The sequence below is a fragment of the Anas platyrhynchos genome, chromosome 2, assembly GCF_047663525.1.
Source record: "Anas platyrhynchos isolate ZD024472 breed Pekin duck chromosome 2, IASCAAS_PekinDuck_T2T, whole genome shotgun sequence".
NCBI lineage: Eukaryota > Metazoa > Chordata > Aves > Anseriformes > Anatidae > Anas > Anas platyrhynchos.
In genome coordinates this window covers 152,852,218-152,879,124 of record NC_092588.1, presented here as the reverse complement: position 1 = coordinate 152,879,124, position 26,907 = coordinate 152,852,218, and the positions used below count along the sequence as shown (strand labels likewise).

Below are 26,907 nucleotides of genomic sequence, written 5' to 3'. Positions count from 1 at the left end.
GGAATCCACCATGTGCAGGCATGGGCTGCACTGAAATCCAGCCCCTGCGTGGCATCTTTGCAGTGCAGCCAGCTCCCTCGGTCCGCTTGTTCAAGCCACCTCTAACAAATACAGCAGACCTTCACTTGCTGGTTAACAAAGGACACAAAGGATTTGGAAAAAAAAAAATCAGTCACAATTACGCAAAATCCTCAGATCTGTCCTCATTTTTCTACCCCTACTTTTTATAAGCCTTTTTCTATGAATTAATGATGCTGAAGCATCGTGAGTTGCAAGCAAGGGAATGGAACAAGCACGTTGCATACTTCAATAATCAAACTGGCCCTGCTAACTGCTTGAGACGAACATCTCAAGAAACACCGCCACCAGCTAGACCTCCCAGAGCACCTTTTGATCTCCAGCAGAAAGGAGGCGAGCATCAGGGTTTGCAGCTTCTTTGCCCAGGGGGAAGAGCCTTTCCAGAAGTCCTGCAGCAGGCTGGCACGAGGCTGGAGAGGAAGAGAAGACGACGGCAGTCTGTTGGACTCGGTGGCTCGGCTCCTTCCTTTGCAAGAACACAACACATTGTTCACGGGGCTTTAAAGCGCTGTGTGCGTGAGGTGGCTGTCTCACATGCCCGAGCTCCGAGGAGATTACTACAATTAGTCGCCCAGATTACTGCAGATCTGCCAGAGCAGATGGAAGCATAGAGGAGGAAACGTTCATTATCACATACATGAGGTCTGGAGGAGAAATCATTCAACGTTTTTCTGGTTTCTCTTTCCGGCTTTTTTTTTTTTTCTCTTGAGATTTTTGCACCCAGACAAACATAGCAATTTTGTTGGCCACAGAAACTTTACTGAATTTTTAAGAGAAATGAAAGCACAGTGAAAAAGGCAGATCCTGCTGCTTACCGACATGGCAATCGAGGGACCTTAGCAAACTGCCAGGGTACAGAAGGAACAAAGACTAAGATGGAGCACATGTAAAGGAAAGTTGGCACTCTTTCAATGTCCACAATGAACTAGAAGCCATCCAAGCCCCAATTTCTTGATAATTCTACCAATTTGTGCATTTGGCAGACAAGTAATTTGGAATAAAGCACCCAACACATCCATGGCATCCAGCTGGTAAGCTGCTGTGACTGCAGGATGGGAGTGAATGACAGCGTGGGATGACTTGGGTTGTAACAAGTTCCACCTTTATTCACTTTGCACATAAAAATACCAAACAGCGTTCAGCTCAGAAATGCTATATTTAGGGCTGTGTGAAAAATCTCAGTGGGTTGGCTGGGACCAATGTAGACATGACCTAGAGAAGGCTTTTTGTGTGTTTCTTTATGCCTAGATGGCAGGAGGGATGGAAACTTGGGAGCAACAATGCAGTACGAGAATATTCCTGGAATATTCAACCCTGCCACTCTGCACAGACAGGAGAAAAGGAGTCTGAAACCTTTTCACAACTGCTCCAGTAAGGGAAGGGAATGTAAAAGCTATTGATTGTGTCCCTGGGAGAGTGCCCCAGAGATGGAGTGGGCAAGAGACAACAGTAACTCCTTGTGCAACCCTTCCTTGGCTATTTAATTTTTAAGATGCTCTCAAGAATCAGAGGACAGGTACCAGTTCTCAGGCTGACCCCAGCTCAACTCAGTTCCCAGGCCAATGCTTAGCTTCCAACTGGCATCTTTTACCACTTCATCAAACTGCATTGAGCCTCAAATTGAGACTTGTGGAGCCATGAAATCTTGATTAATAGTGATTCAGCTTAGCAACCATTTGGGCCAATCACACTACTATTTTCACCTCATAAAACTCATTTGAAAATGACCTAAACAAGCGCCACAGATGACAAGAACTTGTACGGTGCCATCAGATTCCCAAATCTTCTCCAAGGACTGCCTTTGTGTAGAGGCTCAAGGCCTTAAAGTAGAAAGCACCACATAAAGTAGCTGCAACATAATTAATCAGTTTAAAATCCACATCAAGAATCAAAGCAGAAATATGGTGTTAGAGCAACGAAAGCTCTGGTTATCTCTAACGGCACAAAGCCCTGTTCTTGAATTTCTGTGTCCTCCCCAAAAGCATCCTGCATCCTTAGTCCTCCCCACAAGTGTCCCTGCCTTTGGGGACATTTGTCCAACACTGTGCTGGGAGCTTCCCGTGATGCAAGCTGGTGTGATCTTAGAGATGAGGTTGCCTAAAACAGCCTGGAAAACCCTATCAGATGTAATGTTTTTGTTGTTATTATTACTTAGCACACATTTGTGGAAAAAAAAATAGTCCCTGTCATCACCTTGGCAGCTAGCAATAGGGCCTGGCAAGTCTGCCAGTCATATTATTTGCGTGTGACTGTAGCAAAAAATATTAAGACCTCTGTGCTAACAGACAGGAACAGAAATGATGGCTCCAGGCAACATATTCCTGTAAACCAGGTAGGCAGTTTCCAGTCATAATAAAATACTGACAGAGAGGGCAGAGGAGGGGAGCGAGGGGCACTGAAACGGGGCTGAGTGAGGAGTTTGGAGACTCTGGTTTTATTCTCAGCTCTGTTATCAGGCTGCTGTGTGTCTGGGGATAACTACATCCATCACCAGCCTGTGTGCTCAAAAAGCAAACACCAAAATCAAGCAATGGCTTGACATGGGATGAGACAAACACAGAACCCAGTGCAGCCTGAGAGACCCAGCTGGCAAGCTGGCTCTCAAGCACATCTTTGACTTCCCAGCCCAAAGGAAAGACTACCAAGCTTCCCAGCCCCAAGGAAAGGTGCTACAGCACCACCCAGCACAGAGGGCTTGTATTTTGGGGAAGCAGCAGCAACCTGGGGGCCCTTCCTTCCCCACCCTGCAGCATGGTCCCTGAAGCCTCGCAGTGCTAGGCCCAGCAGGCCCAATGCCCTCGGTGCCCCCCTCAGCCCTGTAAGACTTCATCCCTTAACATCTTAGTGTTATTAGCATGTTAACGAGGTTCCTAACCTCATTTAGCCACTAGGTTTTGCGCCATGCAAAGAAGAGAAGGAAAAAAGAGGTGGAAGCTTTCTTATCGTGGCAAAGGGCTTCTCTAATCCTGCAGCCTCCAGGACAGAGGCAGAAGTTGCTGATAAACCTCTTAATCAAATGCGATCAAGTCCCTAATGCACAGCCAGTGCCTGCGTCCAAGGGAGAGGATAAGAAACTCTGGGGGAAACAAAATGCCTCGATTACAAAGAAACAAGGCACCCACACAGCCTCCCAGCCACACACTTGCCAAAGGTTTTTCTTCCCCTGCACACTCTGCCTTTTTGCAAGACGTGCATGTGCTGTGTGTTGCTGAGCCTCGCATCTGCTGGACGGATGAGAAATTAATTTCTAAGAATGTCAGTGATGTCAGGCATTTTCTTCTTTAATGTGACCATAAAGCGGCGAGAGCCGTCAGCGGCACTGGCAGTAGTTTAACAAAAAAATGTTGACGTTGCCTGGATACTGAGCCCCGCTCCGTTCGAGGATTTACTTGCGTGTCTGCATTTGACAGCAATAACTCCTCAGGATTTGGGGTTTTCTTTAATATTCTGAGAGCCATGCAAATATCTCTCCTTATTCAGAGCTTGCCTCTTCTCTCCTCCCCCACTTTTTGGCTTTGTCAAATGCAAAGTAATTCTTCAACCGTAGTAAAACCATAAATAAGAAGTCATAAAAATATTTTTCTATCCTTCTTTTTCTCCAAGGTTAATCTTTTCGGTTATATAAGCACTTTATAAAACAGCATGGGGAAAGTATATGAGGATCTGTTCATGTGATTAAGGCTCGGCTCCTTCTTTAGCATGTCCCAGTGACAGCATTTTATGCTTTGCATTTGCCACCACCAAGGCTCACGCAGCCATCTCGCTGTAACCTCCAAAGCAGACCTCAGAGAGATTTAACATTGCTTTTTAGGGGCTGCTTACAGCAAGTCATTACGCTGGGTATCTGTGGATCCTGGGGAAAAAAAAAGAGCATTACTAAGTACCTGCTAATTGTTCATTACAGTGGGTGGATTCCAGGTTTCACTGATGGCAAAAATCCAGCGACTCCAAGGGGAAGGGATTTTTTCCCAGTCTTTCCCTTTATTGCTGTCCTGCTCCAAATAGGCCTTGTGCAGAAACAGATCTGGACGCCGTTTAGTGAAGTGCTGTAGTGTTTTATAATCTTTTATGGTAAAGAATTTGGAGGGACTTGAGAGAGGGCTTCAGGCAGAACAGAAACAGAACTGAAACGCATATACAAAATCACAAAACTCCTCTTCCTGGCAGCTAGATGGCAGAGAATTAAAAAGTCCACTGCAGACTGTTTTTCCAGTCAGGCCCCTGACATGTCTCCTAAGTGAGGAACAATGCAGTTATCCCTGCACTCTGCTGTGGCAGATCTCAGCACACTGCAGGGTTATTTTCCAAAGGAAATGATGTGCAACTCGGGTACTTTCTTTAGTGCAACTTGCTTTATTTGCTTTATAACTTCACTACCTTTCAATACACAAGCAGCCAACAGCACCCAGACTCCTCTCTTCCAGCAATCCCATCCCAAACCCCAGTGCCCCAGTCCCACAATATTGTAACTCCCTCCGAGTGATGCCCACAAGCCCCTATGAACGCCACCTCTCTTCTTTTCAAGCTTTAACACTGGGATGGACAAAACCTCAGCAATACACAATGGAAAGAATGACAGTACTGCCTGACCAGGCTTGTTTGGTTGTGATGCCTCTTGCTGTTGCCTTCCACAAGCCTCTTGTGGCTGGGAGATGTAAGAGCATTTTCTGGCTTTGAAGATGCAGAAGCCGGCGCGTGGCGATTCCCATTTAACACCCACGAGTGCAGGGACAAACGCTGCCCTCCCACTTGCACGGCTCTTCATAAATATAAAATGCAATAGAGGAGTAAAGGAGTGAAAATGGTGGTGGGATTCCTGAAAGGTACAGGCCTTCTGATCGCTTCTTTAAACACTTCTAGCAGCGGGCAGTCACTGCTTTTCCACAGGTGCTCGAAGACTCTCTGCTGCCTCAAAACTCATCCCTAAAATCTGGCTCAACACCCCCCCCTCCATCTGACCAACACTCACCAGCAGCCTGTTTGACTTTAATGCGATTTAATTGCACTGACTAGTCTTAATAATAAATCTCATGCCAAGACACTGCAGCTGGAGCAAGAGCTGACCCAGGGCGAGCTTCCGAAAGACTTGCACCCGTCTGTCCTCTATCTTGCTGCCCCCCAGTGCCACAGAAGCTTTCCTGGATCACTGAGGTGGCTACAGCCACCCTGACCTCCTCCAGCCCTGCTGTGGTTGTGCAAAACAAGGTGCCTTACCCCCGATTGCTCCCTCTGTAATGCTCCTCCGTCACCATCCTCCAAGGCTGGCACAATCCCAGAGCAGCTACCATCCTTGAGTACCCAACAGTAATTACTCCCTTAAAAAAATGCCCAAGATTTCCCTTCCTCACCCCTAAAGCCCATGGTTAGAGGACAAAGCGTCACCATGGGGCAGGGGAAAGAAAGCTCCATAATGAAATCTCCCTCACACAGCAGCTCCAAACCAATCCCAAAAGTTCAGGGGATTCCTGCTCTCCCCAGAGAAATATATTAACTTTAAGGACCTGGGGTTCAGGGTTTATCTGACTGCATGCATATATGGCACTATCTTTTTTGCATGCTCATGCTGTGATGTTTTTTACACATTCATTGTCCCAGTGGTCTGGATGCTATGGGAGCATCAATTCACAATGGTCAAACAAACATGGAGGAATTATGGCCCATCACTAAGGAATACCAGAGGGGTGGCTATTAATTAAATACATTGCTATAAGTAAGAAGAATGTTAAATCTCAGTTTCTTTCTCAGTCTTTGTTTCTACAACAGAGGAAACCATGGGGAAAAAAAAATGTTCCTAATCACTGCAACAGTGCCCCTATCTGTTACCCCATAGCCCTGGCTTTGATCGTTTCTCTAAGTTCAGAGCACTGATCCCTGCCGTAAGAATTTGCTCATAATTCCCATTTTTTTTCTGCAGACTGGGTTTCTGACTGAACACAGCCTGGACAGCTGTACAAACTGCTTTACAATAATCCCCACCGTTTGCTTGAAAGCTTACCGTGAACACCAGTGAGCATACGAGATGTCAGATAGGTGCTAATCCTCACCACCAACTATTCATGTTTTTAGGAGGGAAGGGTGATGACGACGCTTTTGTCAATGAGAGTGCCTTTGATGGCATAGGAAGTAGGGCTTTGCTCTGGCTCAGAAGGACTGAAATCAGCTCTTAAGTGCCCACATCAGAAACTATTCCTTGTTGAAGAAATCAACCCATCATATGGGTGATCCAACACCAACCCATCACCCACCGTCATATGGGTGATGAGCAAATATCACTGAAATTATTAAAAATATTTCTTAAATAAAAGTTTTTTGTTTGTTTTTTCAGCTCAACCAGCTCCCTAACATAGATGTCTCAGCAAGGATTTACACTATTAACTCCAAACAGCCAAGTCTGGAGATGGATCCAATGTGTTAGAACAATTCATCAAATGCAATGGTCAAATCCTCTCCTGTGCCACTCTCTCAGAAAGGCAGCTGTAGCAAATCACTTCCTTTAATTGCATGTAAGACAGCAGAATTGGACTTTCACGGGGGTAGAAGTCACATTTTAATTACCTTCACTGGCAGCAATAGTGCTTTCTTCTGAAAGATGAAAAAATTCAGCTAACCACTCATCTAAATGTTTACGTCGATTCATTTTTGAAGCTTGCTTTCCCAAACAAGTTTAGGCCAGCACTGCACTGCAGTCACCTGCTGCTGCTGTACTAAGGACCCGCACACCCTGAGCCAAAGCACTATATTTATTACCTGGCTGCGTGTTCCAGCTCCTGTTTGCGACTTTAGTCTTGGAGAAACCCTTTGGCTCGAGGTGGCTACTCTGTGCCTATCGCTGCCCAGTGTTTCTGCAGGAAACACGAAGGCAGCAGGTGCTTCGTGATGTTAAACACATCATAAATAACACAGGCACTATGTGCCACGTGCAGCTCCTCTCGGGTCAGTATTAAGTGTTAGCTCATGCAGTTCTTACCCTCCGAGTCCAAAAAGTCTTGACCTTGTAGCATTTACACATGACTTTTTTTTTGGCATGGACTAAAGGTGGTTTTAGCCTCTGGTGAGAAGGCTGCCAGGTGGGGTGGAAGGCAGAAGGAGCCTCCACTTCTGCCCATTGGGCTCTACAGGGACGCAGTGGTGAACAAGAAAAACCCCATAACTGCAGCAGTGTCGTCCTGCTGAGGTGTCGGGTCGGGTTGCTACATGCAGCTCACTCACCATTAAACTGATCCGGGAAAAGACCGCGAATGTTAAGAGCTACGGAAATCTTATACTGAGGTTAAGCAAACAAATCTGACACCAAACCTTCCACCCCATGCACGCAGGCAGTTGAGCACAAACATTCACAGCGCCCCTGAAATGCTCAGGATTCCCAGATAACGGCGTTCGCTGATGAACATAAGATAAATGGCTTCTGCATGACTTCCCCAGCAGAAATGAGTTGTGTTAGGGTACAGGTACTTCTCAATGCAATTAAATGTCCATCTTCATATTGAGGGCTACCTCCCGACCCCACTGGTGGCAATGACAGAGCCTCCTGGGACTACGAGAGGAGGACTTGGTTCCCTGAACAACCCCAGAAATCACTACAGTGACATACATTAGAGGGATGGGTGCTTTTAGCCCTCACTGTTTGAAAGGGTTTGGAAGGAAAGGAAAAAAATTAAAGCATAATAAAGGGTTCTTAGCATCCTGCTGGAAACCTAAAGCAAAGGCACACAGTGCAATCCCAGCCTCTCCATACAGCAAAGAGGAGCAGCAGGATGCCCACAGGAGGGCACCTATGTTTCGTGGTTGTCTACGAGCTCCTAGGGAGACGCATTTTGGGCTTTGCAGTGTGGCACTGCCTGGCACAGCCACCCACATGCACTTGTCACCACAGTCCTGCACCACACACCTATGGGGGCTCTCAGAGCTGCGCTTCCACTTCAGTCACCGAGAGCCATAACCAGCAGGAGATGCTGCAGGAAGCAAGCTACAAAGAAAACCCTTTTGCAATCTGCAGCAGCTGCCTTATCAAATCATGCTTATATAGGAACCCGGCGTCAAGCTGCAAAATAATTTAACAAACAAACAAAAAAGCCCACAATCCATTCTTTGTTTCAAAGCTAAAATAAGAAAGATCCTATCTGGATTTCATTAAACACTCAGTGCCCCATGCTAGAAGCAGCCAGCCCAGGGGATAAGGGAGGGCTGTGAGTCTGCTGATCCACCCTGGAGTTCCCAGGCATGGGGACCTTCGTAAGCTCCCTGCTGGCTCCATGTTCCTGTGATTGTCATGAAACAGTTAGGTTTTGACATTTGGACCTTTCCAGCAATGCTCTACAGATGTGTTGGTTTAGCTGTTTAGCCAGATAACAAACTCCAGCATCCTGAAAGTGGATCAAAGCAAAAGCTACTGGCAATTACAGATTATTACTCATGGCACACAGGTGGCTACAGACTAAAATCTTCCCTTCAGAAAGGTCACTGTTCAGGAAATTACTCTCTAAATTACAATCACTTACAACATGTTTGCCTTTCACAGCTTTACACTATAACTAGAATTCGTTCTCGTCTTGCTGCCCCATCCTTTGCAGCACCAACCACTGCATGTCCTGGCTGGCAAACCACAGTTAGTGCTTCCGAGCGTTGTGCAAACCCCACTGTGAAGCCCCAGAATAGTGGGCACTTTGAGGAGCAGGGAGCTCCAGCTAATGTGCACGAGTGTTGCTGTGACTAACACAAGACTTTTCTGAACCTGGTTTGGGTTCTCTGCATAGAGCTATCCTTCGTTGGGTATGTCTGTCCCACACTGTGCCAGGGAAACGTGTCAGAAGGTTTGCTGGATTATCAGAGCTCCCACAATAACAGTTACTGGCTCCCTAAACATGTATTAGCCTGCTGAGAGGATACATGATTCAAACAAACTTTTTTAGAGGTCCCGATGCTTGCAAGCCATTCTTAGATCAATGTACAAAAAATAGACTCAAGACTCATTTTCTGACATCCATAGAAGACCTTGCCTGTCCTCTCCTTATTTTAAACTAAGAACAGGACTTCTAGCCTCTTCCAGCTGATGTGTTGATTATTTTAAGCCCAATAAAATCCAAACCAATTAACTCACTAGGCTAGAAAATCCTAAACCAATTAATTTTAAAAGTGGCGTCCTTGTCCTCCTCTGCTTTGACAAAAGCAAACGTGAGCTTACTTTATTAAAATCAAGAGCAGCATGGACAGACTTGCCTCCAGTACACAGATTCAGGAGCACAGAAATTAGTAGATCAGTGAGGTTGGCATAACTTTGGTATTACACAATTTCCACAGCCCTTTCACCTCTGTAAAACTCCAAGTACAAAAAGGCTTTACGCTAGATCTCCTAATCCAGTCTGATATTTGCCTTAGTATGGCAATGGGGAAAAAATCCGAAGCCTGGTGCTTTGCAGAGCTTTATACTAGAAGAGAACTTCTGTGCTTTTCCACATCCCCTCATCCCTGTATCCCATCTGCATTTAGTTTGTCTGTACACACCAAATGGGCCAACGATGTCTTCATAGTTGGATGATGACTATACAAGTTGCTCTAGGTGCTCCAACCACTGAGCAAATTAACATGGGTGATACAGGCTCTCCTTGCCTGATTCATGACTCTCCTGGTGACTGCTGGAAGCGACTTTGCACTGAAGCAGCTGCTGGGAGCTCATGTGATGGTTTATACCAGCTCAGCTGCCAGCCTGTGGTGTCACTGCATTCATATAGAAGCATAGAATCACAGAATCATTTAGGTTGGAAAAGATCTCGAAAATCATCTTGTCCAACCTTTAACCTAGCACCGAGAGTAATCAACATCTCACCCTATTGACTCTCACAAAACCAGTAATAACAATTTATTATTATCATTATTATTAGTAGTTATCTATTTGGAATTCAATGTTTTAACTCAGCCCCAGCTCAGTCAAAACCCACACTGATTCAGCAAGGGCTACGTGAGAACTACTGGCCACTGGACTGAGTCTAGAATTTAACTCTACTTTACTACACACAATATCTCCCAAACTATACATTTTTCTGCACTGTAATCAAGTTCTTTCATTCCTTATTTTTCCAGATCAGAAAGCTGATTGGTTCAACATTTATCATGTTCATTTATGCATTGTTTTGAGGCATTTTTCATGGGCTTTATCTAGGAAGAAAAGCACTCAGAGAACTTACAATATATATAAAGTTTGGCTTTGATACCTTAAGTGGCTGGTAAGACTCGAGCTACGTATCATAAGATACCAGATGCACGATACAGTTTCACTGGGATCATGACTAGTGCTCACTAAGCTTCAGATAGAGCAATGCACTGAATACTAAGTATGTGAACAAAGCTACTAAAATAAACAGAACAGGATTTCTCCAGTACTTAAAACCAAGAACTTGCCCAGGGACTAAATTCTGAAATGACTGATCTCAGTGGAAATCAGACACTTAAGTATATTTGAAAATCTACCCCTACATGTTATCCTGGGTTTTTAAACTAGAGATAGTTTAAAAGAAATACACAAATTATTTCCAAATGGTTTGCTGTCTAACACTTGGAGACTTCAAAACTCTCTTTTCAGGTTTACTTTTGCTTGCATTACCGCCTGTGGGGAAACAAAGCTGCTTGTGAGTGAGCACTGCCCTGCAGACCTTCCTTACACAAGGACTTGAAGGAGATGAGCCACAAAAGGCCACCAGGGTTCAGCAACCTGTAGAGATGTTCAAACTGTACATTTTCTGTATGTATATTTCATACTAAAATAAATGTGGAAAGCATTATTTTACTGATTGGGAATTTGGGAATTTCTCTTTCCTCTGCATGCCAGCAGCAGTCTCTAAAAGAACTAACATAAAACTAAGATCACTGACTTATTCTCCGTACATCACAAGAAATAAAACCTTGTTTAGTTACCACAAGTAACCATTTATAGCATGATCCATAGTTCGAATCCCAATAAAGAGATAGAAAATGGGAATGACTAGTCCCAGGTCCATCATATTGGTAGGGTTACCAATGAAAGTTAGAGAATGAAAAATTTCCTTTTTTTTTTTTTTTTTCATTATTGCATCTAAGCAATTAGCAATTTGAAGCCAGTCTGAAAAATCCTTCCTGCCTAGAATGAGCAGCGTAGAATACAAAAGTATGCTGGGTGCGCTCCACCTACGCAGATTACAGGTAACACTGACCACGGGTAAACTAAGGTGAAATGGGAAAGGCATTGAAAGATTTCTCCAAATAAATTAAGACCAATCACAATGGGCACATTCTAACCAGAAAAATCGACTGCTGCTGACAGCAGATGTCAGTAGCTGGCAGAGGAACCGGGGATGAATGTGGCTGGTCTTTGGCCACGGGAAGCTGTCTGTGGCACCAATTCAGCTGCAGCCGTGCTGCTGACACATGTTGTCTGCAAAAAGTCATTTTTCTTGTGTAGACAAGACTGAAATGAATTGTGTTAAGTCCCCTGCCTCTGTGGGCACAGCAAACTTGAAAAATTATGATTAGATGTATCTGTGCAGCAGTGCTGGGAAGGAGAGGAAGACAGAAATGGCTCTGCTCCTTTCCTAGCGCTTATGGACCCATCCAGTCCTATGCAGCAGGCATAAGGGCAGTCACAGACAGAAACTGAAGCTGCCCCATGGCATTTCCCTCCAGCATCCCACTCACCTGCAGGTCCAGAAGGCAGGGGAGCCATGGACACAGGCTGAAAAGCTGAAGGTGAAAGTGGCCCCAGCTATCCAAGGTCCCAATGCAAGTTATATTGATGTGTCTCTACACTTGTAGTCCAAAGAGCAGGAGGGTCCCAGACTATGGGTCGAATGTAGTGATTTAGCAAAGGAAAATCCAAACATAGACTTCAGAAGCTTATAGGAGGGATGTATCTCCTCGCATCCTGGCATGAGGAGGAGATTCCTACAGAGTAAAGGTGGGCAGCCAGCTTGATGCAGTGATATGTGGGATGCCCATGCCTGGCTTCTCATGCCTGTATTGGACCAAAACACCACTTCATTGCAAATTATTACTTAAATATAATGAATATGGAGTAAAATCTGGGAGCTGTGAATTGCATGAATTCACAAATGAGAAAAGCTGCAGTACTGATGTGCCAGGGTCAGGAAGCCTTCAAGGTTGCAGAGCTGAATGTGGCAACATGAAACCTCAGAGGCTTTCTCCCATTTCTTTCCCGGGCTATTGGAAATGAGAGCCACTGGCTCCATCTATGGGTAAAAAATAGTATTTCCTTACAGATGGTATATTCTAACTAAAAGATGTTCTCTCACCAAAAAAAAAAAATAATAAAAAAAGGAAAAAAGAAATCTTTCTGGTCCTTTAGTACTGGAGCACCAGGAACCCTCCTTATGGATTATGTTAGGCACCATGGCACTGAATTTCAGATGCAATAAAATATATATATTTACTAAGAGAAAGCAGAAAATCAAGATCTTGTATTGAAAAGCATTTCCTTCCTCAAGTATCGTGCATGTTCACTGTTATTCAGCACTGAGCACCAGCTTCAAGGTGTTTGAAAGCTGTAATTTTAGATACAACAGTCTGCAAGCAGCCTTTAATCCTGAGCTAACTTACGTTTTGATCCCAACTACCACAGCCCAAAGCTTAGGTCAATGGAAACCTTTTAATTGATTTCCTTTGCTGTTAAAATTGGCAGCGCCATCAATGCGCTGTGATTATTGCTGCTACTTTAACTGGTATTTTTGGAACAGGAAGCAGGATTGGAAAATGTCCTGCTGCCCTTCAGAGAGGGCATTCAGCCCCTGGTAGAAAGCTGCATTTTTAATGAGTTAAATCTCACACCACCAAGTACTTTTATTAAAAACGTTCCTGGTATTTGATTTTAACATATCTGCAGGGATAGCTCCCTAATTTCCACTCGGTAAAGTGATGCTCTCCTGATTTACTTGTACATGTATTATTTCTGAGGTGAGAGCTCACGCAAGACCATGGAAAAATATAGGCTGAGTTGTGTTTTCTTCCAGTGCAGGTCATCCTCCTGAGTTTACTTTGGATCACCTTAGTTTGCTTTACTTCTATACATGAGGTGCTGCCTTGGGCTTTGCTGTTCTGAAATTCCTGAACCAAAGGGGCTGCGCTGGGGGCCAAGAACAAATCCCAATGATAAGAATCCCACTGAGTTTCCATCAGGATGGGCCAAGGCATCTGGAGCATCTTCTGTCTTTTCAAAGGTGGGACACTGGGCATGAAGCCCCAGCCTGTAGTTTGCTGTTTCAAAGCTGTGCATCCAGCTAAGGACTTTTTGCAGGAAGGTATCTTTCACTTCAAGGCAGTTATTTAGGTCAGAGTCATGGGGTTGTGGCCAGCTGTTGAACTGGGGTAACCAAAAGGAAAAGACACAAAGATGAGCTTTTGGTTATTGCCAGAGAGAGAGAGAGAAAAAATATTAAAGATGAGCAAATGCTTTAAAATCCTAGCCTGACACTGGGAAACGTTTCAAACCTCATGTCTGCAGATCACTTTCTGCTTTAATATTGTCCTAACCATTAATATCCTTGCCGAACTGCGTATATTCGAGGGGCAAAATAACTTCACTGGGAAAAGAGCAGCTACATGGGAAAGAAAACACTGCAAATGTCACACATAGCCTTTGAAATGAAAACAAGCGAGGAAGAAGTTGCTTCCAAGACAAACAAGGGATACACAGAGTAACAGGTTAGTCTGTGTTTTGAACAAGGCGTGGGAGGAGGAAGCGGAGGAAAGATGGGGGATGTTATTTACAAGGAAGACGGCGTATACTTCCCTCACATACTGCTGCAGGATAATAGGGGAAGGAGTGTAGGGTGGGCTCAGTTCAAGTAAAGTGAGGGGAAAAAAAAAAAAGCAAGCTACAAACCCTGTGGGCTTTTACCTGCTGCTTTTGTCAGTCATGGATTGCCTGGGTAAGTGCAGATTTGCTATAAACCAGAAGGGAAGGCTCCAGTGACGAATTTCACAGAGCAGCTGAGGCTGGGACGGACATCTGGTGGTCTCTGGTCCAGCCCCTGCTCAAAGCAGGGCTGCAACTTCTGGTTGGGGTGCTCAGAGCCTCGTCCTGTCGCATTATTAAAATCTGCAAGGAAGCAATTTCACAGCCCTCTGGTCCCCTGCTCCAATGCCATGCCACCCCCAACAGGAACATTTGGCTTACGTCTACCTGAAGCTTCCCTTGGGGCCTCCTGGCCTTCCTTTGTGCATCCCTGAGATGCTTTGGCTCTGCCTTCTCCATAATCCCAAATAGGTAACTAATGACAGCTAAAAGGTCTTCTCCTCCTCCTTTTTCCCCATATACCATGTGCTCCAACCCTGACCAACCTTGTTTCATTTCAATAGCATTAACCCATTTCATTTCAATAGTACTAACCCAGCGCCAGCAGCTGATCACCTGTAACAGCAGGCAAGCACAGCAAGCCCACGTGATTTCAGCTCGCTGTCCTTTTCGGAAGAAATAAAGCAACCTAACCCTCCTTCCTTTTTAACATGGGTGTCCCAAGCTGCTTGAGAAAATGGGATTTTAATCACTTAGGATGAGGCAATTCTGAGCAGTGAAGCATTCAGGTAGCTTCAGAAATGAAGCCATGTGCTGTTTTGGCTCTTCTCAGAGCTCTGCAGCTTGGCACCTGCACAAAGGTCTGAAATATCTGGTCTGAGGGGTCTCTGAGAAGTCCGGTCACTCAGAAAATGCTCCTCGGCCTACACAGACTTTGTTTTGAGTGGGACATAGTCATTTAACTTAGTGCTTCATGGTACATAGGGTTATTCTTTCTTTGCCACACAGCAGAATGTAAAAGTTTTGCCTGTGAAAAACTACGTAACACAACAAAACTGTTGGTTTTCGTAAGTGTCCTGATGTCCTTGTTAAACACAATTCAGTTAAATATAGCACACCCTAAGAGCCTAATTTATTACCAACCCCTGTTTAGCACACTGAATAAAATCTCCGTTAACGTGGCAGAGTGAAGAGTGTGTATCTGCATAAGTGTCTCTTACAGAGAGCTTAATGATGCGAAAGCACCTGGTATGGATTGCTCTGCAGATTAAAAAAAAAAGAAGAAGAAGCTGCAGAATGAGACAAGTTATCAATTTTAATACAAATTTTAGTCAACACACCCTTTGCAAGAGGCCCTAAAAACAAAAGACCACAGACACCGAAGCCCAGCACAATTCCTGCAGTGCTCTCTGGAGTCACAGGATCATGGGGATCTTCTGTTAGCTCAGAAATAGCATGGCCCCGTTCCAAGCCCGCCCCTGCGACAGTGATGTGACCTTATCGAAAGGGTTTTGCTGACTACTGGAAGATTTCTTTATTTAAAATTCTGATGTACCTAGCTAGGATCAGACTTAAGCGCTGCTATTTGCTTGGATAACTTCGTCAAAACGTCACACAATGGCTTTGCTATGCAGTGTGTATTGATGCAGCAGCAAGCTCTTCTGGTTGCACTGAATCAGCTCCATACTGCCCGTGCAACATTAAAACCTATCTGGACCAGCAAAAAGAGCTCAGATGAACTGTAATTATTGTGAGGCTTGAGAAAAAGGGGAGCATAAACAGTGTGTTTAAACTTTAAGTTGAGAAGAGCAAATGCCCTTGAATAGAGTGATGCTTGCAGTAAAGTTGTTGTCCTTCAGAAATACTGACTCTCCTGCTTTTAGTCTCCTGAAGGTGTTTCAGAGACAGGCAAGGACTGGAAAAGGTGCCATTTCAACTAAGCTGCTTCAGAATAAACAGATAAACAAAAAGAAAAATCCAATACGGGTCTGTATAGCTGTGTTCACGTGCACAGAAGTTGCTATGAAATGATTTGTTCTGATTAAAGCCAGCATTTTGAAGAGAAATCCTGATGATGAAGGTGCTTCTACACCATATACAAGCCATGAAAAATTTTCAATACTTCACAGTAAACATACATTTGGGTGTATGCATCACTAATTCTGCACCTACATTGTCTCAAAAGATCTGACCAAAAAAATAAATTGAAGAAATTAAGTTATTTTTCTTGAGATAAGAAATTAAGTTATTTCTTCTGTTAGCAGAAAGGAAAGTCTGACAGTCCAGCACCTTCAGTGGCACAACGTCGTTCCTCTCTTTCCCCTGTAACTAAGTCCCCTTCCTGCAGCCAATGTCCCCTAGACAGAGTGGCCACAACTGCTTGTAGATTGACCCTGGGAACCTTTACTCAACAAGAAAGCCTTAAAATCAAAGCCTTTTCTCAACCCTGCTCATTTAAGTTGTAGAAATGGTATATTACTCCACGGGCTGGTGAAGAAGCAAAATTTGTTCCTTTAGCAAAGTAGGCAACTGCTCCGAACCATGGAGGTCTACCACATCTTTCATGCAGCAAAGGAGCTCAAACACCCCTTTGGTGGTCATTTGATCAGAAACACGTACCATTTATCACTGTCTAGTCAAGGCTTCTCTTTTCCCCAACAACAGGGCAAAGAGATACCAGATAGAAACGTGCTGAAATTCTCCATGGAGTCTACAGAAACAAGCCTCCCTCAGCTCCCGAGATGAGGTCCTTTCTGTGCCCACCTCCACCACAAACCCCATGACTGCTCGAGCTCTGTTCAAGCCCTGGAGCTGACACTCAACCAGCCCTGGTGAAACTGCTTGGAAACTCCCCCTGACATGGGAGCAGGATTCCTAGGCAAAGCTTTGAAGCGTGATTTCCCTCCTCAGCCCTGTGCAGGTGTCCTGCAGAAGTCATTCCCTACTCGCCAGCCAAAGCAACCCCAAACACATGGTCAGTGAAAGCAATAACGAACAATTAGCACATGCCTCATCTGCACTTACTTCACTACCGCAGGTAAAGAATGGGCCAAGCCCAGAGGTACTGTGTATCTTCCTGAAATAACATGAGCAATTTCTTACTTTTTCTTGATCTGGAGAAAAACTTGATGCCCCCAGGAGAGGTAGACGGGTTAGAATTGGGGGAGGACTCTTTGGAGGAGGACCTGAAGATCCCACTGAAGCTCATTCGGCGTGGGGAGCGTGGGGGAGACTCCTGGTAGGGGAAGGGGAAGACTGTTTTGGGTGAGCCGGGGCTATGTTTGGATCTCACAGGGGCAGAAACGGGACTGGAAGGTCGGTTCTGGAGCCCTTTGGAGAAAAGGCCTTTTGAAGGGCTGCCTGCAGAGTAGCTTTCTTCCACCTGAGGAGAAGAGAAAAAAGGAAGAAAAAGAAAAAGCACCATTAATTCACTTCAGCTTGTGCCACTGGGATCTCAGAACTTGTCTCAACACAGTCGTTCCTGTTTATTTGGGCTATGGATTAGCCAGGCCTGCCTGCACTAACACATATGATGCATATGTGCCACCTCTCTGGGCTCCATGCTGCCCGTGGCTGTTAAAGATGACCTGAATTTCACCAAAAAAGTAAAATCATGTGCATAAACTTTATTATCACACATACAATTCTGGATATTTTTAGTAAAAAAATGTATTTTTTTATTTTATTAGCCACATATTCTTATTCCTTCCCTGGAAAACTTAAAGGTGACTGGCAATAAATATACATAGGGCAAACACAGTACCCTAAAGTCTTCCTCTTGCATTTAAGCACCCATCTGTGGCACTTAAGTCTCCTCCACACGATACAGCACAGCAGAGAGCACAAGGTCCCAAGCACCTGGCAGGTCTCTACAACACCAGGCACTGCTACTTTCAACTCCAGTCCCAAAATAGAGAGACCATTTTAGAGTAGCAATGTTCTAGCTAATTAGCCTGGCCTCCAGTTTGGGCATGACCTTTCCAACAGCTCTGTCTCTTCCGGGACCTGTGCTGGCTTTCCAGCCAGCAGGAATATCTGTGCACAACACAGCACAGCACTGTGCAGGCTCACCCAGCGAGGGAGTGGGGGGAAATCCAGGAAAACAACCCAAAAAAAGGAGCAAAGATGAAATTCTCCCCACATGCAATTAACAGAAGCCTACTCAAACCGCTGTGGGATTTGCCTGTGCCTGAGCTATATGCAGAGTTTATTTCCTTCTGGATGAAAAAAACACTCCTGTGGGCATGAGGCTTCTTTTTTAGCTGGGGTCATTTCTCATGAATGAAGGGCCTTGTTTCTGGCAGACGGCAGCGCTGGGTTTCAGGTCTGCAGGGAAGGCAAAAGCAAAGGCCACGGCTTATGCACCCATGGGCACAGCGTGCTGCCTCCTGCACAAGGCATGCTGAGGTCCAAGCCATTTGCATGCCTCCTCGCTCCCCAGTTATGCAAAAAAAAAGGGAGGTATGGGGCAGACCACAACTCCTGCCTGCCAGGCACACCCGATACGCGTCAGTTGAGCTGGGCAGGGGTGTTGTTGCCATGGGAGGAACGGTGGGGAAAATAACAGCTTTGATTAGAAAGACTTAAATGAAAGAAAGGATGAAAGCTGGAATGGGTCCTGCTGTGTGGGAACTGCAGAAGGGCCTGCAGAGATCGTGGTCTCTCCTTTGGGAAGGTTCCCAACCTGAAAGGCCCGTGGTACTTCATCTGGGAGATGGGCACCAACAGCATGGGTCACCAGCAACAACACGGAGACCCACTGGCATAGCAGAGCCCTGCTATGAACTCTGGCCTGTGGTCCTCTGAGCAGCATGGAAACAGCTGGCAAGATGCACAACTGCTTTTTATACCCGCACACTTATTATTTATAGCACGTAAAAGAATGTCTTGGCAATACCTGTCCTTCTGAAGAAGCATTAGAGGAGCAGTTGCCCTCATAGGGAAATTTTTGGAATGGATAAATCAATTCTAACTAAGCACTGGATACAAACAGCAACAAGAGACTCTCGACTCTTGATTCATCAGAAAAGAAAATATAGTGTTTCATGCTTAACGCAGTGGCCTGAGCCCTCCAACTCCATCACAGTTTTGTGTGCAGTCTTGAAAACTCATTTCTATTCCACATGTATTCTGCTGTGAGGACAGTATCTCCTCAAGTACCACTCTAAGTCCTCTTGTCTCGTGGTGAGTATTTATCATGAAGAATAGGACAGAATCCCTCAGCTGAGACTTGGAATAATTAACGTGCTATAAACAAATTAATAGAAAATCTGCATTTTTGTTATGGGTAAACAGTCTCAAAGTGGTAACTTTTTCATAAAAGCTCATTAACTTCACTAAAATATCATCTGTAAATCATCCAAGACTCCTTACACGTGGTTCTCTTCTAACTACACAGCCCAGGAAACAACCAAGTAGCACAACAGCACCCCCATTCTACTGCTAAATCTACTGCCTGAAAGCTGGGAGTAAGAAGTACATTTTCAAGTTCATTTTGCTCATAATACAAATCTGCCACCACTACTATAATTTAGGACTGTTCCAAGATTGTAATTTCATTATATTGTTTTTCCTAAAGTGACAAGCGATGAAATTTGTAAAGCTAAGAGAAGGCCGTCCTTCTGGTGCCACCTTTAATATTTCATGCATCTTTTTTTGCATGCTTATTTGATTATAACCAAACACGGACAGCAGACATTTCAAAAGACTATGCTGTTTTCACGGGATAAAGCAATTCTAGAAATGTAAAATGTCAAGGAACAATTTGTCAAATAAAATCAGTATTGCCTTGCACGCACAAGCCAGACATGGAAGCAAAATGTTCTCGAATTCTGAAGAGAAGCAGTGGGATGTTTTTATTTATTGCAATCACAACCAGTTGCTTTCCCTCCATCACGCCAGGCAGTTGAATTAGCTAATTGTTAGAGCACCAGGGGCACACTGCTAAATACACATGTGCATGCTACTAAATTAAAGGAAATTACTACAATGAATTCTTCCCCAGCTGCTCTACACATTAATTACACAAAGGTTACACCCCCCATCAAAGAGGATAAATACCTGTGATTTTGCTTGGGGAATTGCATCAGTATTTCTTTCTTAGAGTATTATTGGAGGCTAATGATTGCGAGTTTTTAAAGATGATTAGGTGCTTCTCTGAATAAAATCAGCAGTAACGACAGCTATGACAGCACATGGAAAAGTCACGAGGCGATATTAATTTCCAGGCATCAGCTGGGAAAGCAGAAGGATCTCTGCTGTGGAAGAAACTGCAGCATCTGATGCAGACCCAGAGTGACGACTCCAGCAGTGCTGCTGGAGGAAGGCTGCACAGCTAGATGGGTCCTCAGCCTGTTCTGCATGCTTTTGGGGTTAATATCCTTGAAGCTGTGACAGGCAGGTGGGAACAAAACTCCCACACGTGCTTCTGAAATATAACTGTTTCCCCTGCTGAGCTGTAGCAGCAAGACAGTATTGCACCTTGGATTCTCACATTAATAACCCTTTTAGATCAATTTGTGATGGCCCAGGAAAGCCAGTGAAGTGAGAATCAGCAGAAATATGAATCACACCTAGCAAATACACACAGTGACGGGGCTCATTTGACCCTGGCTGGATAATTGGGCTTTTGGAGATAAGTAGTGCAAACACCCGATGGAAGTACAATACAAATCAATGCACAAATAAGGCCTAATTAAACCAATTCAAAAACTGCCTGAAGTATGAAGATTTTTCACTTAAATAAAAATAAATAAATAAATCAAAACCAAACAACTACCAACAAAACATCCCCTGTGTTGGCTTTGTGCAGAACCTACACGGGGTCCTTGAGCCCTAACCCTGGGCTCCCTGAGCCTTACAACTGGTGATGCTGGAGAGGCAGAAATCTCAGCTTCTGAGCTCAGGTCTGCAGAGAACAGAGCAGCTGGAATAGGGCTAAACTAGCAGATGGGTAATAGAAGAATAAACGAGTGCCAGTGCAGCCCTACCCTCAGTCTGCAGGGATGTGCTCCCCGCTGAGGTTAAGCAGCTGAGCAGAGCCCCATGCTTGATTACGTGTGCTGTTTCTGGTGACTGGCTTTAGCTGTTTAAGGCTTACATAGCACTGAGTAAATGTATCCCCAAATGCCATAAGACTACCACCAGTGTTCATGCTTCAGAGCACAAAAGGAGCCTCAGCTGGGGACTGGGGGGAAACCTTGCCACGTTTTATAAACTGAGTGATCTTAGGCAGGCTCCTAAAATGTATCCAGAGCCGGCTGCTGTTGAAAATAAAGCAACAGAATGAGAGGAGAGTTGCACTGCTTTACATCGAGCAGACGTGCTTTCAGTTTTCTGAATGGAACGTAAAGTGGTAGCTTGGCACCTGTCCCGAGCTGGGCAGCTCTGGAAGATTTCATCTCAGCAAACAGCATCCTCACGGCTCCCCTTGTCCTTTCACCTGGATGAGGGGCTCTCTGCCTCCCTAATCTCTTCTTCCTTTCCCACAACAATTCACGTTGATGGCTCAGAGCCATTCCGTGATGGACCAGCAGGCCTGCATCTCCATTTCCCATGGTCATTTTCAACAAACTCCTTGATGACAAAAATCCCAGCATAAACCCCCACCAGTTCCAGACTACCCCATACCAGTGAGCGAGATACAGCTGGACACAGGCCCAAACCATCACATAGATGTTTTTTTTTTTCCCTGCTTGCTTACCACCCACTGAGGATTTAACCTGTGCTGTGAGCACTCCCCAGGCACTACCTGGGTTTGGGGAGAGCTCAGGCAAGAGACAGGCCCAGACTGCATGTGGCCACCCTGTGCTAGTGGGTTCAAGAGTCTGACCCTATGGCAGGACTGGGCCCAAACCCAGCATTTCTGGAGCAAGAGAACTGTCCCTGACCTCTCTTACTACTACTATTGATGTATCCCAAGTATCTTGTGCTGGTAGGAATTATCCATCCTGAAGGTCTTCCAGATCTTCCTGTATAAGGCACTTCTCTACATCCAAAAACACCCTCCTGTCTTTGTATCACCAACAATTTTCATTAGAATTTCTATTTTTCTGTGCCTTACTACCAAAGTTCAGCCCAAGGACTGAGGTTGGGAAGTGCCACCAGCTGTCTCTCCACCCAAAAGTCATCCTTTCGATACCAGCCTGCCATCTTCCCTTTCAACTATTTTCTTATCTAATTTGCAATCTTCTTCTTATTTTACAAGAAAGATTAAAGCACATTACATTGAATCACCGTATGATAACCCCCAATGCAATGCACTGAGACCAAACTATTCGTCCTTCACCACAAACCAGACTCTCATCATCCACACATGAGCCATCTCAGTCTTGCCTCTTCTCACACACAGACACAAATTTTCCCAACATTGTCATTTTCTTTCTCCTGCTTTGTATTGAAATTTGGATCCCTTTTCTCTTTTGCCAACTTATGTCCTCTCTAGGAAGCCATCTGTGTTCCCAGCCTAGAATTTAAGGACTGCTTAACTGCAGGGAAGAGAAGTGTCCTGTCGAAGAGTTGTGGCCAGAAGAATGAATGAGCTGTGCTGAGAAGACTCTGACCATGAGCAGGCAGAAGCTGTGTCAGACCTGTAGAAACCCTTGCTCTGTCCTTGTCCTTACCCCAGCACCTCTCTGCAGCCATCTCCACTGCTCTCCTAGAGGCAGAGGGCCCTTTGATAGGCACACAACCTCCCTCAGAGATGCTCTTATTGTCTACTTCAGGAATTGCCTTGGATTTTCTTATTCCTTCTCCATTTTGGACGAACTCATCTCTCCTTGGATGTGCTACAGCTCCCCTCTGGGGTGATTGACTCCTGCCACAATCCCTTCCCATCTGGGATTTACAAAGCTCAGTATCTCTGAAAAATCTCTGGCTTTGAGTCAGTTACTGGTGAATTTAGATTCATTTTCAGAACAGTCTGAAAATAAATAAATAAAAAAAAGAAACCAACACCCTGTATGGAATATGAACGGGCTCAAACTAAACAGCCCCAAAGCTTCAAAATTTTTCCCCAATTTAAGTGGAAGTTATTAAAAGTTCCTGAGCTCTGCTCATTTCTTCTCCAGCTCCAAAAAATTAGCACACTTATGGAGCATTTGAGTTTTGTTTGCTTTTACAACAGTGAGTTATTTGACCTTTATTTTGCCTCTTCTCTTAAAAAAAAAATTGGAAGGCGAATAACAGGAAAGGAATCGCCTCCCACCATCCTTGTCAGGGACAGTAAGCACAATTAAAGACGACACACCAGATAGATGTCTGCACTTATTTCCTGCCCTTCTGCTGAATCTCAATAAAAAAGCCCTTTGATAAACTTAATTGGATGATTCCCTCATTCTGGTGGAATAAAAGAGCTCACAGAATCACAAGAACTGACTTCATTAGCCCGAAAGGTAATGAAGGACTTACTCTCCCAGGCACCATCAGGCTGCATTCACCACCATTAGTTCCCTTGGTTCTGCTTGAGCAATAACAATCGGGATGACAACGTGTTTTACGGGATCAGAGATGTCACATCCCAAAACTAAAATACAATGACACTTCCCAAAATTAAAATACAATGGGATGAGACTGGCTGATCTGGCAGGCCCTGAGAGCCCTGCGTGGCCATCCGGATGGTCAGGGTTGGGTTTCCCACAGCAAGCAGGAGCATGCTGGAAGGAAGGTGAAACCAGGGCTGGCTCCAGGTGAGATGAGGATGGCTCCTTGTTCTATTTCCTAACCATAAAAGTTTCTGTTGAAGCAGCAGAGGGGAAGGAGGCAGGCATAGGGCAGTGCAGACATTGTCACACGTATCCTCGTGCCGAGGCTCGCTGCATCCACTGCAGGTGCCCCGAGCAGAGGCTGCCGCAGTGCCTGGGACATGCTCCCCATCCTTCCTGCTGAGGCCAGTTCACTGTTCACAAAGAAACGGATAACTAAAGGCTGAGAAATAATAAATCAAAAGGAGATTTGTTATCTGGGAGAGAGGGGGATAAAAATCAGACTTTTTTTGCTTCTCCTCCCTGTTCTACCATTTATGAGTCACCGCACAAAGCAAAAACAATGCTGGGACCAGAACCAGGGCAAAGCGCTCCCCTGAGTCTTTCAGTACTGGAGTCATTCCTCAGATCTTTTCTGATCCTAGTTCATCAACATTTTCCTGCATTACTGACAGCAGAACTGTAAGTCAGTGACAGATGCAGTCATAACAAAATCTACATTTTGCCCTGTTCATTGGTTTGCACATCCAAAAAAACAAAGTAATCCTTTAGCTATCACATCACGTCCAGAATCTATGTACAGATGATTACCTACAGCTGCTCTCAAAACCTAATCAAAGTTTTATGAAAGATTTTCCAAAAATAAAGTCTTCATTATTTGCTCCTAGGTGTAACTGCTCAGTTTGGCCAACCTGAAATGGGCAGTCTGCTTGTAAAATGTGTTTTAAGTGACTCAGGTCGTTCTGCATTGGAGACTTTCCTGCTCTCTTCCCCCTCATTTTTCTATGAACTACAAACTGTAATTTGCAATTTGTACAGTAATGAGCCTGTATTTCTTTCAAGTCACTGATAAAGTAATATATAGTAGAGCAACAGTATGTTTTGTCTGCCTAGAAACAAAATTTTCCACTGATGAGTCTCAACTTATTTTATCAGCAAGGTTTTATTCATTTAGTAGGCTCCACATTTGGTCAGTATCATTCCACGTTCTTAAATCTAAATGTCCTGTGATACATTTTTATGTGTATGACACCAATACATTTTCCAACTAAATTTATAATCTCATTTAAAAAGCCAAATTCTCATAAAGAACTGTTTGCCATTAATTCCAATCAAAATGAGTCTATTGTAATAGCATTACTAACTATCCAATATTAGATATTTCATTGTTTTACCCAGGACTAATGCCACACTGACAAATCTGAAAATTATCCTAATTACAGGCATTGTAAATATTAACATAATAATTGCTTTTTTTTTTTTTTTTTTCCCCAGTCTTCTGCATTCTCCTCTCTGCTCCAAGATTTATTCAAAATCATCACTAATTAACCAGTTCATTCAGAGCTGTTTTATCAAGGTTGTTTGGTTTTAATTTTAAAATGTCTAGCGGTGGTATCTTCCATTTTAAATGCCCTTGAGTCATTAATGGGACAGAGTCACCATTGTCATCTAAGATAAACATCTCACCTGCTTCTTCTCCATGTAGAGAAAAAACAGTCAATGCACACTTATTTTTCAAACTTTCTCCTATATTTTATTAACAAATCTATTCTTTCTCTAAAGTGACAGAGCAATATTATTTTTTGAACTTCTTCCTATTCCTCTCCCCTCCATATATAATTTGCTCCCCATGGACAGTTTTCTCCTGTCGTTTTCTTCTCACAGTCATTCACAGTTCCAGGCTTTCATCTGAAAGAAATGGTTTCCTGTAATTCCCACACCTCTTCCTGTAACCTACATTTTAGATGAAAGACCTATAAATATTCCAAGTGTTAACAGCTCTAAAATTGCTAGTGCCACCTTGGTGCAGAGGGGCACTCATCCCTGACTGCCACCCTGCCACATTGTGCCATCATTATTTTCTGTTCTCCAGCTCAACATCATTCAGGATTCTCTAGTCCTCTAAACCTTTCCCCCCGCCCTCCCCCCTCACTTCTGCTGTCTTTTCCCAGACTGAGGCAATCTAGTATATTTAATTGTGTCTTAACTCCTAGTTATCCTCATCTATACTAATGTATTTAATGATTCTGTAAGGTCATTCTGCGAGAATTAAAGCCAATTCTGGAGAGTCTTTGAGTATGGGGCAATCAGTAGCACCAATAATTTTGGACAAAACCACCAGCACAAGTATTAAAGCACTTTGTCAGGCAACAAGAAAGGCCACAATATCTGCCACAGGCACAAGAGCCACCTCGCTGCATCAAATCACACCAAAAAAAATCTCCAAGAGTCTGCAGAGAATTGTACTCTGCCTTCAAGAGAGGAAGGTGAAAACCACCCCGTCCCCTTCCTGCCATCAGGTTACAAAGCAAAGAAAAATACATCAGCTACAATAATAACAATGCCAAAGAAAGTGATCAAGGCTAAACTTCATGAAATATATGCCACATTCCCACCACTGCCAAAAAATTCTGACGTGAGAAAATAATTCTGCACTTGAGTTCCTAGCTGTGAAATGAGGATTATTGTCACAGAATGATGATTGAGAGGCACTCACATGGTGAAGTGCTGAGAATCCTTGTGAAAAATGTTAATACAATTTCTAAAAGCTTTTCACAAAAAAAAAAAAAAAAAAAAAAAAAAGAAAAAAAGCACCGGTATTAAATTAATCACAGATCAGATAGACAGGCTGTGAACTACTCTTCTCTAACTTGATATATAGCCCAGGTGACAGAAGAGTTAAGTGCAGGAAGACATCTCTGATTAATTGCCAGTCTCCAACATGGCTGGTGAATGGAACAGTCATGGTATTGATGAAATATTGGCTTAGAGAATGCAAAAGTTACAGATCACACTGTGATTTCAAACTTGAACAAAGAAAAAACATTTCACTTGAAAGTGAACGGTAACTTGGGAACTTCTCTGTCCCCTCTGCAGAGGCCACTGGGATGAGGTTCAACATGGGGAAGTGCCGGGTCCTGCACTTGGGTCACAACAACCCCATGCAGTGCTACAGGCTTGGGGGAGAGTGGCTGGAAAGCTGTGGAGAAGAAAAGGATCTGGGGGTGCTGATTGATGCTCACCTGAGCATGAGCCAGCAGTGTGCCCAGGTGGACAAGAAGGCCAACAGCATCCTGGCCTGTATCAGGAGTAGTGTAGCCAGCAGGAGCAGGGAGGTAATCATCCCACTGTGCTCTGTTCTGCAGAGGCCACACCTCGAGCGCTGTGTTCAGCTTTGGGTCCCTCAGTACACGAAGGACATCGAAGCCCTGGAGCATGTCCAGAGCAGGGCTACGAAGGTGGTGAAGGGCCTGGACACAAGTCCTGTGGGGAGCAGCTGAGGGCACTGGGGGTGTTTGAGCTGGGGAAGAGGAGGCTCAGGGGAGACCTCATTGCTCTCTGCAACTACCC

At 44.4% G+C, this 26,907-nt stretch overlaps 1 protein-coding gene across 3 annotated transcripts in view; it reads right to left on the bottom strand.

Moving 5' to 3' along the window:
• PRKAG2 (protein kinase AMP-activated non-catalytic subunit gamma 2) overlaps positions 1 to 26,907 on the bottom strand; it is a 208,496-nt gene that overhangs the window by 113,540 nt on the left and 68,049 nt on the right. For all 3 annotated transcript variants that reach the window (XM_027450396.3, XM_027450398.3, XM_027450399.3), the window contains exon 3: positions 16,958 to 17,237. In XM_027450396.3, the coding sequence (XP_027306197.1) occupies positions 16,958 to 17,237 (280 nt within the window). The remainder of the gene's footprint in view (positions 1 to 16,957; positions 17,238 to 26,907) is intronic.